We start from the raw sequence: 13,754 nt of genomic DNA, 5'->3' as shown, positions 1-13,754 counted from the left end.
TTACACTAACCTACAATAAAAGGAGATAGATTGCCCACTTATGACATGCTTATTTAATTAAAAAAAAAAATTAACATATTAAAATTATTTGCAACAAAAATACAATGAGGATGATGTTCAAAGATTAATAGGTGGTGATTGCGGGTAGTATGAGATGTTACTGACACACATTGTGATTATCTTATGGTAGTTTTGGTATTGTGTGAACTCTTCAATATTGATATAATCTTTTATTTTTCTCACAACTATATATATGACTTAAAAAAAGGGCATAATTTATAATTCGAGCAGGGCACTTTAAATCTCAGGGTCGTCCCTATGGTATGTTTTGTTCATATTTTTAAAATATCATCTTTTTATTATATTTATCTTATACTAGCGGTCAGGGCATGAAACGCGTTGTGTCATGTCTGTGTCTATTATGTAAATTTATGTTAAAAATAAAATAAAAACATGTCTTATGTTATGGTGGGTTTGTTAATAAAAGATTTTTGTTGCTAAAAAAAAAAAGACATGCGTTATGTTACGATGAGTTTGTTAATAAAAAAAATTTGCTGCTATAAAAAATAAATAAAAATCAAGGGTATTGTTGGTATTATGAAAAATTCACACCAAATTTTTTTATATCCTCTTTATATTTACGTATAGATTTTTTCTATATTTTTTTATAATTTTTTTTAGTAAAATTACAATGAAGGATATAAAAGTTACCAGCACTGTTAAAACTAATAAGGATAAATTAATAAATTTGATGGCAAAAATCTTAAAACAAACACAAAGCTAAAAATGTCCAAATTTTTTTAATATATTTTTTAATATGTTACTGGTAATCGATTTTATTATATCAGAAATAGATAAATTCTCTTAAAACAAAGACAAAGCTAAAAATGTCCAAATTTTTTTCCTCTTTCTTTTTTCTTGGTATATGGATGAAATGACAAAGCCATTGAAAATTCACACACATAAAGTGAAGTGAACTTCAATCATGACGTCCAAGATAACAATTTTGACATTTGTAACGGTTGAGTCAGAATTTGTAGAGTGTCTTCCCATTTCTTTCTCTAGACAAAATCGAAAAAAATGGAAAGATGAACGAAACAAATACAAAGCCATTACAAATTCCATGCTAGTAGGGTTCACATCACCATCATTAATTCAGTGTCATATCATCTTCCATTCTCTAGAATTCAGCTTTCGATGGCGGATGAAGAAAACAACGCAGTAACATACACAGTCAAAATCACAGTCACACTCACCATTCCTCCTCCAGAAACACAACCGAGTACTTTGGATGTTAATGCCGAAACGGTGCCATTCAAGGCTGATGAAGCGGCACAAGCCATGAATGTTGCCACCGAAATTATAGTGTTAAGCGACGACGATGATGATTCGGTTAAAGGTGATGACGTGGTAGCAATAGAGGAATCTGATACTGATCAAGGAAAACAAGATATAGATATTGGTGATAATAATGTGGCACAAACTATGGATGCTGTCACCGAAATGGCGTCGTTAAACAACGGCGATGATGTTGCTGATCGAGAAAAACAAGCTACGGCGTCATTGCCGGACGACGAACGTTCAGTTGAAGCTGACGACGTCGACGTGGCAGTCGGAAGCTCTTCGTTTGGAAAGAAACGCGGCAGAAAGAGAAAAACGGTGACGGAAGCTGAAATTCCTAAAACTGGAAATGAGGTTCAACAAGTTAACAAGAAACTGAAATGCATGGAACAGATTGTTCCTGAGGTAATAATATCACATGATAACTCTACTTATTTATATTTCATTTTTTTTCGTAGAATAGTCTAGTGACTAGAATTTCACCCGGGGTTCGAACCCCAGTTCCTGCAATAACATGCAATGTCCCTTATCAATTGAGCTATGCTCATCGGGACTAGTTCATTTATTTTTTAGAATATGTTATTATGGTTTTTTTACTGTTTCTCAATCAACAGTCGATTGAAGAGTCCAAGTCCACAATGTGCCATCAATGTCAGAGAAATGATAAGGGCAGGGTTGTCAGATGCACAAAATGCAAACGGAAAAGGTTTTGCATACCCTGTTTAACTAATTGGTACAGTTTCTTTTCATTCTGTTTCACTTTTGTTATTTTCCTTCCTCTTGTGTTGGTTGGTTGTATTGTCTGTTTTGTCTTGTTAAGGTATCCTAAATTGAAAGAGAGTGATGTTGCCGAGGCATGTCCTGTGTGCCGTGATAATTGCAATTGCAAAGCATGCTTGCGATCTTTTACACTCATCAATGTCAGTTATCCCCCCCTTCTAGATTAACTATTCTTTTGATTTTTCTGTATTCTGCATTTGAAATGTAACCATATGGTTTAATATAGGAAATGAAGCATAGGGCTAAAAGTAAAACCAACAAGGATGAGGAGGTTGAGTTCTCTAAGTATTTGTTGAAAGGACTTCTTCCATATTTAAGGCAGTTGGATGAAGAACAGACGGTTGAGAAGGAAAGAGAAGCCAAGATACAGGGTATTCTTCTATAGTCAGAGATTATTTTAGTTTTATATATTTTTCATTTTATTTTATAATTTGATTTTGGGATGTGAATTACAGGGCTCTCACTCTCAAAGCTAAAAATAAAATCGGCTGATTATCCTAAAGATGAGCGTGTGTACTGGTTGGGACTTATTTGATATATATATTAATTAATGTTTTTTACTTATTCTAATGTTATATAGTCACTGACCTAACACTTTTTGCAGTGACAATTGTAAAACATCAATATATGACTATCACCGAACCTGTACAAAATGCTCTTTTGACCTTTGCCTCCTCTGTTGCTGCGAGCTTCGTGGTGGGCAACTTCTAGGTGGTGCAGATCCAATTGAGCTAGAGTATATTTTTCGAGGTCGTGATTATGTACATGGTGGAAATGAAGAAAAACAGGTGGAAGGAAATACATCACAGGATGAGGATGAGTCTACGACTCGTGAGTGGTCAAGATCTGGGTGGCATTCAAAAGGTGATGGTAACATTCCCTGTCCAAAACTCAACAATGAATGTGATCATGGTTACCTTGAACTGAGAAGGATACTTCCTCCAAATTGCATATCTGAGTTAGTATGTAAAGCAGAAGAACTTGCAAAAACATTTAAGCTTCAAGATGCAGAGGAGACTCTTAATAATGGGTGTTCCTGCTTGAAGCCTGTTAGGAATGCCGATGATATAAACAATAACACAAGGAAAGCTGCTTTTCGTGAAGATTCCGTTGACAACTTTTTATATTGTCCTAGAACTTTAGATGTACATCATGAAGATTTAAGACATTTTCAGTACCATTGGAGCAAAGGGGAGCCTGTAATTGCCAGCAATGTACTTGAATGTTCATTTGGTTTAAGTTGGGAACCACTAGTCATGTGGCGTGCATTCCGTCAAATAACCAATTCCAAGCACGATGTACATTTGGATGTGAAGGCAGTTAATTGCTTAGATTGGTGTCAGGTTTGTTTGATTTCTCATTCTTTTGCATGGAGTGATTCTTGCTGGAATTCATGTTTATTACCATTGTTGCGAAACTTATTTCTATTGGATGGACAGTTCTTTGGTAACAATCAGTTTCTAGATATTCTACCCTCATTTAAAATTGTCCAATTGTATGTCTAACGGTCTCGGGTAAACTGTATCTATTTTATGTTGCTGAATTGTTTGCTGCTTTATGTTGCTGAATTTTTTACTGCTTTTACTTGATGGTCTATTCTTTTCATTTCTTTTTCTTTTGGTTTTCACCACCAGTATTCGGCCCACTGGACCGCCTAATCTGGTTCGGGGGGTCAGTTCTGGCATAAGTGGTTCCAACCCCCTCCCGATCGCAGTTGCGGGGGATCGAACTGTGGTCCTCCCTACCAAGCCCATTGCCAATCACCACTGGACCAACTAACAATTGGTTACTTGATGGTCTATTCTGTTGCTGGTAATTTCTTTTTTTTTATTAGAATTGTTGATTGAATGCAGGGAGATATTAATATCCACCAATTCTTTACTGGGTACATAAATGGTCGAAAGGATTGGCTTGATTGGCCTCAAGTGTTGAAATTAAAAGATTGGCCTCCTTCCGATTTATTTCAGGAACTTTTACCTCGTCATCATGCTGAGTTCATATCGTCCTTGCCTTATAAAGAATATACAGATCCTTTTAAAGGTTCTCTCAACCTTGCTGTGAAGTTGCCGGATTATTGTGTAATGCCAGACATGGGGCCAAGAACATATATTGCTTATGGATTTGCTCAGGAGTTTGGACGTGGTGATTCTGTGACTAAGCTCCATTGTGATGCGTCTGATGCAGTATGCTTCAAAACCTATTTGTCTTTCCTGGCCTGTTTTTTCCAGAACTTAATTGTTTGAGTATCTTTTTCTTTCTTTTTTCGAATGTTTTTATTGTTATTTATAATCGATTACCAGATTGAAAAGTGCATACTATGTAGGACATGTGCATTGTTGTCTTTGTAAGCCATTGCATTTATCTGTTCATTTTCTTATGAGCTGATTGTTGTGTAGTTTTAAGTTTATGTCAGTGTTTTTTTTTTTTTTTTTTCATATCCCTGTTATAGAAAATTTCCTCGTTTTTGTACCAAAAAAAAATAATTAAATTTCCTCGTTTGATTGCGTTTGATTTGTTATTCCCCTTGGTGTTTTGGTAATTAATGATTTGAAAAAGAATTTTTTTTATGACTAGTGGCATAAACTACAAAGTATATTCAGGACTTGAATAATGAATGATGCATTTCCTGATCAATTTGTTATTAGTGCTTTATAATTATTGCTTTGTTTCTCCAAGTGAATACTCTATTATGAGGAAAATTAAATGCTGTTTTTTTTGGCTATAAGGTAAATGTGTTGACTCATATCGCTAAAGTGGAACTAAAACCTGAGCAAATTGCTGCTATCAAGAAATTGACACGTAGGCACCTTGAGCAAGATAAGAGGGAGCTACATGTTGATGGGAAGGTGGTTGAGATATTTCATCAACACTCTGGCACGAATGATGATGACCTGTCTTGTAGGCCAGAACTCAAAGAGGTTGAGAAAGTAACAGTGAAACAAGAAAACAGTTCATTTGCTGGAGAGGATTCCTTGGACGGTGCTCTCTGGGATATTTTTCGCAGAGAGGATGTACCCAAATTACAGGAATATATAAAGAAGCATTTCAGAGAGTTCAGACATATCCATTGCAGTCCTTTAAAGCAGGTAAATTTACTTTAGACGATTTTCCATTATCTAGTTCTCTGGATCCCCCTTTTGACCATTTAGATTCTCTGCTGCTAACAATAATCTATAAATATCCCTATGTTTTTTTAAATTTTGGAGCTAGTACTTTCTTCGAAGTTAAGATTATTATAGGTTTTTTTTATCAAATATAAATGCCACAGGATCGGGCGAAGGATCCAGCTTGTAATAAATAATAGTTGTGAATGGTTACTTTGAAGATGGAAAGTAAATGATACGTCTAATTACGTGTATGTACCATCATGAATAAGAAATTTTGTTGATGTGATTACCTGTATTGAAACGTCATAATATCATATATAGTCTGACTGGTTTATTAATTTACGGCCCTTTCATTATTATCATAACAATAGATTCTTCTGTACAGTGACCAGAAAGAAAGGAGATGCATTGTTGGCATAGTTAGCAGTCCAAAAATTAATTGGTTTATACAATATCTTTAATATGTTCCCTGACAAATTTGAAGTTTAATTGGCAGTTGCTTGCTGTTGTATCTTCTTGAATGAGATTTTCTTTGGTAATGCAGATTATTCACCCAATTCATGATCAAACCATTTATCTGACTATGGAGCATAAGAAGAAACTTAAGGAGGAGTATGGTTAGTATTTTTTATAAATATTCCTTTGTTGTTTAGGGAGTGAACTGGTTCGATCATTTAAATTGTTCCAATCTGTTGACATTTCATCATTGACTTATAGGAATTGAGCCTTGGACTTTTATTCAAAAGCTAGGAGATGCTGTTTTCATTCCTGCTGGTTTGCCTCACCAAGTCAGAAATCTGAAGGTAAAATTTACATACATGGCACAGACTACAGATTTCTTTGTTTGCCAAGAAGTTTATAAAGTTCCTTCAAAAAAGAAGTTTATAAAGTCTAAAAGTTTGCCAGAAGTGAGGAATAACAGCTTGAATTAGATTAAGATCTGATTTATTTTTTGTTTTAACATCATCAAAATTAAAATATATTGGTTAGTATTTTTTTCTGGCCGATTTTGCTTATATATTTCGTAAATTTCAAGGCTAAAAGTGAATTAGGATACTTCCTAATTCGTACAGTGTGATGACTTCAACCTATGATATGTTGCAAATGTTGGGAAATCGTTTCATAAAACACTTTTATAAACGCAGCGGAATTTTAAAATTAAAATTTCCCATCAATGGATTCTTGTGAATGAGCATGATCAGGTTTAGAATATTACCTTTGAAGAACAAATCTGTGGCCGCCTTTCTTGATCACAAGCACCGCACTTGCAGCACCTCCACTTAGTCCACACGAACAGGAACCTTCGATCTCACAGTGCTAGCTGTTCTTGGATGAAGGCTGAGGGAATTTTGTGCGGTTTAGGGTTTAGAGAAATTCAGAATTCTCTAAATTCAGTTAGGGTTTCTTAAAACGTGAATTCTGAACCTCATAAGGCTCTATTTATAGAGTTTCTTATGAGGTCTTTAGTTTACACGAAATTGGGCTTCTCAAGCCCAATAACCGTTTGTCACTAACTGCACCCCCGCAATAAGTCTTACTTATTTTTTTTCCTTCTTAACTGTCCTTATGTGTGTGACCCTGTAGGTTCTTATGACGTTGGCAATAATATTAATCGTAATATTATAAACAGTGAGCGGTATCTAGCAACACATCATTGTTACCCAAGTCATAGGAATGTCACGTGATCTGACTAACCTTTTCGTGATAAATATCTTGTGCACAATTACCCTTTTGCCCTCATGTCTATATTGAACACAAGGCATAGTATGTCATCCTTGTCTAGTTCAATATTGGGCCCATAGACATATCTCCCGTTATGTAGGAGGGACAAATTCCATCTAGGTCACTCATGTCCCTCAGCATGATTCGTGAGATACCCATCAACCAACTTTATAATTATCCAGTTACGGATAACGTTTGAATGGCAACAAGGTATTACACTCCTGCATCTAGGGTACATAGTGGTTTCAGGTCGAAGGGTGGAATACACCTTTTATCACTATGAGAAAACTTATGACATTTCATAACACTCTATGTAGTATTCTCATGGTGGGTCAATCCGATATAAAGTTACCCTTAACATTTATATCTATGTGAAGACTTGATAACTCATTATCCATGATCAGTGAGATATGATCATCAGTCTACCAACATAATAGTCTTTATGCTTTAACGTTATCCCATTTCACAATAAAGCTTGACTATGGATATGTTTAAGAATAGTGTTCTTATATGTAATGGAATCTCACGATTGAGTCATACTTAACGTTCCATACAATGAACTTACTATTCTAGGGATTCTATTATTATTTAACACATAAACATAATAAAGAAAAGCCTTTATTTAATAAGTAAAATATCCAATACAAGTATCATGCAATTATAAATAATTGGCCTCTAGGGCTTACACCAACAGCAAATTGTTGAAGCCATACATCACAAGCTCACTTTTTACGTCATGGTTGCTTTACTTTTGTAACGATGCATGAAATGTTTGTGTTAATTTGAATGTATGCATCATTCTTTTGCAGTCATGCATCAAGGTTGCACTTGATTTTGTCTCTCCTGAACATATTGGCGAGTGCTTCCGTTTGACAGAGGAATGTCGCAAGCTTCCGATAAATCACAAATCAGCTGAGGACAAATTTGAGGTCAGCCAGACTACTTTTTATTTATTAGATTCTACTTTTTATTTATTAGATTCTACTTTTCCTATTTATAGGAGATACATGACTCTTAATCCTTATTGAATATGGAATTAATTCATGAAAATAACCGAGTAATATAGAAATTAATCTTAATCTTAACAGATACTCCAAGGTAAGAAACTAATCCCTATGAGATAAACTAAGATATGCTCACAATACAATGTCTCACTCTCAGAGGTGGCCCTTGAGTTCATTTGCTTTTGGATTAATATGGTATCGATAGCAATAGCTGTTTTTCCAGTTTGTCGGTCCCCGATTATAAGTTCAAGGGCAACTAAAGGCCACGACAAAAAGTTCCAGTTTGTCGGTACCCGCGAAAAAGGCCGCGACAAAAAGGTTTAGGCACCTACCGTTACCGTTTTTCACCGATTTCATATGGTGAAAAAAAATCACGCCGAAATGCCGTTACGGCCGCGACGAAACGCAATACGGTCGCGACAAAATGCTAATAGATAGAGACTTCTATTTTTTCCAATAGAAATGAATAAAAATCACATTTTTAGTTCAAATATGAACATAAATTATAAAGTGTTATCTCTTTTTAAGTCTTTCCTAGTTCAAAATTTTACATTCATCTCATATTTAAGTTGTTATACATATATTATAGTACAAATAATTTTAATAAGATTTGTGCGATATTGTGATTAATTCACACCGCGACGACCGTATTTCGTAACGCAACAGCCGTTACAACCGAAATCGCGAAATCCTTGACGCGACCGCGACCGTGACCGTTACCGCTATTTAAAACCTTAATGCTCACAAATTTCTTACATCTTGTTGAATGTTTAAAATCTTGATGGTCATCCTATTTCAGCTCTATGTTCCTGTGTCATGTCATCGTGTCAATAGTCTCTTATTGGGATTTTATGCATTGTTTTTTCCTGATTGCTGCCTCTTCGGTATCAGGTGAAGAAAATTGTCATACATGCTATGCTTGATGTGGTTGAAAAATTAGAGAAAGCAAGGTTAGTGATTGCAAACTTCAGGCCCTTAGGTTCAGGAATTGTATGCTTATATTTCTTTATCATACTGTTCACTTTGCTGTCAGAGACTCAGAGGCATTGATGGATTATATCTTATGTACATGCATTTTTGTTAGGTTCTCTAGCTTCACGATTTAAAATTTGCGTTCATTGTGTATATCCTGAAAATTGATGACTGCCATTCCATTTACAGGTTTGGGGAAACCAAGTCTCCTGTGTAAATATACTGCGGAGAGATCGAATCAATTTGGGAATGTAATCTTGGGTTCTTTTGATTCAAGTTTGTGAGACATTGTACTAATCATACGTCTGATTGTATATATAGTAATGAGATGAAATTCTAAGTCGCCCTTGTTACAGCATGTTTTGCAAAATGTGGGAGATGTCAGTCTTAGTGAAGTTTTGACAATTTTTCAAAAGTAATACAATTTTTTAAACCTTATAATAATAAAGTCCATCATTGCCTATAAAGATAATAGTGATTATATCTACATGTTTTCATAATAAAAAATTCAATATTGATTATTATGAGTTTTTTTTTCTTTATAAAATATTACTAGATATTAACATTTTTGACAACTTTGATAAATAATACTGTATTTGGTTATTACAAATTTTTTAATGATAAAAAAATATTTCTTTTTAAAAATAGCTTTTTAGCTATTAATTTAATGATCTAATGTATTGATATATCCGAAATTATTAAATGTACCATAAAATTTCCCTAAAAATTATTATAAATTATTTTCGTAAATTATTCGATAAGTAATCTCAACCATTGGAGTTAATGAAATTTCTTAAGATGAAAATTCAAGTGGTTAAAAAGTTTTTAGGACAATGATTCTAAAGAACCCGAATTCAATAAAAAAAAATCAAAACAACGTTGGGTTGATTAGGGGTGCTCAAATCGAAACCAATCCAAATAAAAACCGAAAACCGTAAAAAACTGAAGTTTTTTGGATGTGTTTGGATGTTCTTTTGTGAAAACCGCCGGATCGGATCGGATTTTGGATTGATTTCTTAAAACCGATCCAAACCAAACCAAACCGCATACATATATTTTAATATTTATTTATCTTTTTATTAGTATAAATATATATATTGCATTAACCTTTTTTCATTTTAAATTTTGTTAATACTATAGGTTAGTTTAATTTAATCTATTTTAAATTTTGTTAATACTATATGTTAGTTTAATTTAATCTATTTTTTTTTTTACTTTTTGTATGTTTCGAATATAATTGGTAATTGTCATTCCAAAATATTAATTTTCAATATATTATATGTTATATTTTACATCAAACTTAATATTTATTTTGTCAAAAATGTCAAACTATTATTTTGTAGCGTTTTTTATAATATTTATATTTATTAAAAAAATTATAATTTATAATTTGGATATCCAAAAACCGATCCAAATTAAACCGCGTAATATTGGATCGGATTGGATCGGATTTTTTTTATTTGTCATCCTAAACCGAACCAAACCGCAAATGAATTTATTTTTGGATCGGATGAGTTTTTGCCTCAAAACCGATCCAAACCGAACCGCGAGCACCCCTAGGGTTGATAGTCCAGTCTCATATCGCCTAGTTTCTTAAATAAAGAAATAGGTTAAAAAATATCTATTGAAAAGTCCCACATCACATACATCGCTGATGTGGTAATATATCTCATTTTAGCTTTTTCAAAAAAAGAAAAGTCCCACATCGCTTGGAACCTGAAGCAAAAGCAAAATCAATACTATATAATAACCTAGGTTATTTGTTTTTAGTTTTTAGTAGTATTTTAGGGCCCGTTTGGTGCGCAGGATAGGATAGTGACATGATAGGATATACAACAGGATAGTGATAGGATAGGATATCAGCAGGATAACAGTTATCCTTGGTTATCCTATCTTGTGTTTGGTGCACACAGGATAACAAACATGATAACTATTATATCATATTTTTAATACATATTTGTTCATACCAATATGATAAGATACATAACATATTTAAATGACAAAATTACCCTCGTAAAACAATTGTTATTTGTTAAAAATTATATTGTAATACTTTGAATTTTATAAATAAAAATATAAATAAGTAATTGTACAAAAAGAAAAAGTAATCAAATAACTTTAAATTTTAAATACAAATCATGAGAAAATAAACAAATTAAGTTTTTTATATGAATCATGATCAAATAAATAACTCAATTATACATGTTAGATAAGCTAAATAAATATATGATATATGTAAATAATAAAACTACCATTGCAAAAGAATTATATTTAAGTTGTTATTAAATTTAAATTAATATTCTTATTTTGCAATTTTTTAATAATTATTTTAATTTAAAATATTGTAATTTTAGGAGAATTTTGATTTTTTAGATTATATAAATTACAAAATTACCCTTGTGAGAAAATCACATATATATTTAAAAATTAATTATTTTATTATTAATTTACTATCAAATTATTTTATTAATTTTCAATTTTTTATTTTAAAATATATTTTATAGAATAAATCAACGATTGTTTTTTTCTTATCCTATCCTGCTGGTAACCCAGCTCAAATTCAGGATATGGATTTTAACTAGAGAAACAGGATAGGATAAGCTTCAGGATTAACTTATCATATCCTGTTGTGTCACCAAACACTGGATTGAGACAAGATATGATATAGTTATCATATCTGTCTCTTATCCTGTGCACCAAACGGACTCTTAGGTTAATTTTTTTCCACAGTCACACTCACCACTGTGATGTTAACGCCGAAACAGTGCCGCTCAAGGCTGATGAAGCGGCACAAGCTATGAATGGAGAGATACGAGCCATGGATGTTGCCACCGAAATTGTAGTGTTAAGCGACGACGATGGATCGGTTAAAGGTGATGACGTGATAGCAATAGAGAAGATTCTGATACTGATGGAGGAAAACAAGATACCGATATTGGTGCCGAAACGGCGTCGTCCGAGGGTGATGAAGGTTCGATTGAAGGTGATGACGTGGCAGCCGGAGATTCTTCTTCTGTTAAACCTGCTGTGACGCCAGTGATATACGGTGGAAGGAAACTCGGAAAAGAGTTTTGCAGAAATTGAGAGGATGAAGAAAGAGGATAAACAATTGGTACAACTTAATTTACTTTTGCTTTTTAATTTGTTTGATTTGCTATTATCCTGTATAAGTTATGATCTTGTGTTATTGAATGTTTATGTGAAAACATGATATTTATGGGATATTTGGATAGAATTAGTATGTTGAAAAATTGAAAAATATTATTGGTTTTGATCGTAGATGATGAAATTATGACCGGTGTATGTTTTTTGTTGTCTTATTAAGGTATCCGCACTTGAAAGAGGATGAAATTGCCAATGCATGTCCGATGTGCTGTGATAATTGCAATTGCAAAGCATGCTTGCGATCATCTACACTTATCAAGGTCAGTTCTACCCCCTTATATATTAACTATTTCTGTGATTTTTTTTTCGTATTTTACATTTGAAATGTGATCATGTGGTTCACTACAGGCAATTAAAAACAGCAATCCGCAAACAAACAAACAAAGATGATGAGGTTGAGCTCTCCAAGTATATGTTGAAAGAACTTCTTCCTTATTTTAGACGATTGGATGAAGAACAAATGGCTGAGAAGGAGATAGAAGCAAAGCGACAAGGTATTTTACCCTCAAGAGTCTAGCTTCTTGAATTCCATTTCTTCTTACTTTATTTTCTATCCTCTTATTAATGTAAGTTGCTTTGGTCATGCTTCATGGTTTTGTTTGTTTTTTTTTAGAATTAATTATAAATTAAGTAGTGGATAAAATTAAATGTACCAAAACTTCTTTAAATGAACTTAACTGACATAAAATAAAGTAAGAACCGAGGTTAATGAAAATGACGATGAATTTTGAATTTCAGAGATCAATACAAGCTCAAGATTGAGAAATTGCACATACCTCGCACCAATCTAAACAATCAATTGCCTTCACATCCAAAAGTGGTTTGTGCTTGGTATTGCTTGTCTGACGGAATGCGCGCCACATGACAAGTGGTTCCCAGCTTAGACCAGATGTACATTCAAGTACATTGCTGACAACTACTGGCTCCCCTTTGCCCCAATGACATTGAAAATGTTTAAAATCCTCTTTCTGTAGATCTACAGCCCTAGGACAGTATAAGAAGTTGTCATTGGAATCTTGACGAGAAGCTGCCTTCCTTATGTTATTGTGGATATCTTCTGCATTCTTAACAGGCTTCAAACAAGAACACCTACTATCAAGAGTCTCCTGTGCATCTTGTAGATTAAGTGTTTCTTCAAGTTCTTTTGCTATACGTACTAACTCAGAGATGAAATTTGCTCCATGTATGCTTCTTAGTTCAAGGAAACCATGATCACAATCATTATTGGCTTTTGGACATGGAATGCTACCATCACTATATGCATGCCATCCAGATCTTGACCATTCACAAATCTCAGTCTGGGCAGCTTTCTTCTTTCACAACTCTTTCCTCCTAACGCTAGTAAGACGCTTTCTTATCCCGAACTATATGGCGTAGTGTATTCACTTAGACTCGATTGAAACTGAGCTTTTGTGGGCCTTTCCCTTACCGGCTTTCTTTCTAATGAAAGGGCCTAAGACTCAGGGGCCTGCGTGGGTCAGTTTAGTTTGGTCCTAGCTTATCGTTAGGGTACTAAAATAAAATGCTTGAAAGCCAATGGGAATAGGCGGCTAGCCCGCACTTGAAATTAAAAGGCTTCTATATGCTTCTTAGTTCAAGGAAACCATGATCACAATCATTATTGGTAGAAAGGGGAAAACGGAGAAGGAAGCAGAAACCTGGT

General features: G+C 33.8%; 1 protein-coding gene across 2 annotated transcripts; it reads left to right on the top strand.

Annotated features, from left to right (window-relative positions):
- Nucleotides 1-893: 893 nt before the first annotated feature.
- On the top strand, nt 894-9,393 carry LOC123902015 (lysine-specific demethylase JMJ25-like). 2 transcript variants are annotated; one of them, XM_045951747.1, is made up of 13 exons: nt 894-1,746; nt 1,956-2,074; nt 2,162-2,261; nt 2,348-2,492; nt 2,577-2,640; nt 2,726-3,464; nt 3,975-4,304; nt 4,848-5,207; nt 5,773-5,845; nt 5,946-6,031; nt 7,760-7,879; nt 8,846-8,904; nt 9,116-9,393. In XM_045951747.1, exons 1-13 carry the CDS (start codon nt 1,198-1,200, stop codon nt 9,141-9,143), a joined length of 2,772 nt encoding a protein of 923 aa, XP_045807703.1. In that variant the 5' UTR covers nt 894-1,197; the 3' UTR covers nt 9,144-9,393. The 2 variants fall into 2 exon arrangements, with proteins under 2 accessions (XP_045807703.1, XP_045807702.1); XM_045951746.1 differs by having other exon boundaries at nt 1,140-1,746; nt 1,956-2,261.
- Nucleotides 9,394-13,754: the final 4,361 nt, after the last annotated feature.

Source organism: Trifolium pratense, linkage group LG1 (genome assembly GCF_020283565.1).
Source record: "Trifolium pratense cultivar HEN17-A07 linkage group LG1, ARS_RC_1.1, whole genome shotgun sequence".
In the NCBI taxonomy this organism is placed as follows: Eukaryota; Viridiplantae; Streptophyta; class Magnoliopsida; order Fabales; family Fabaceae; genus Trifolium; species Trifolium pratense.
This window is presented reverse-complemented; position numbering and strand designations above follow the sequence as displayed.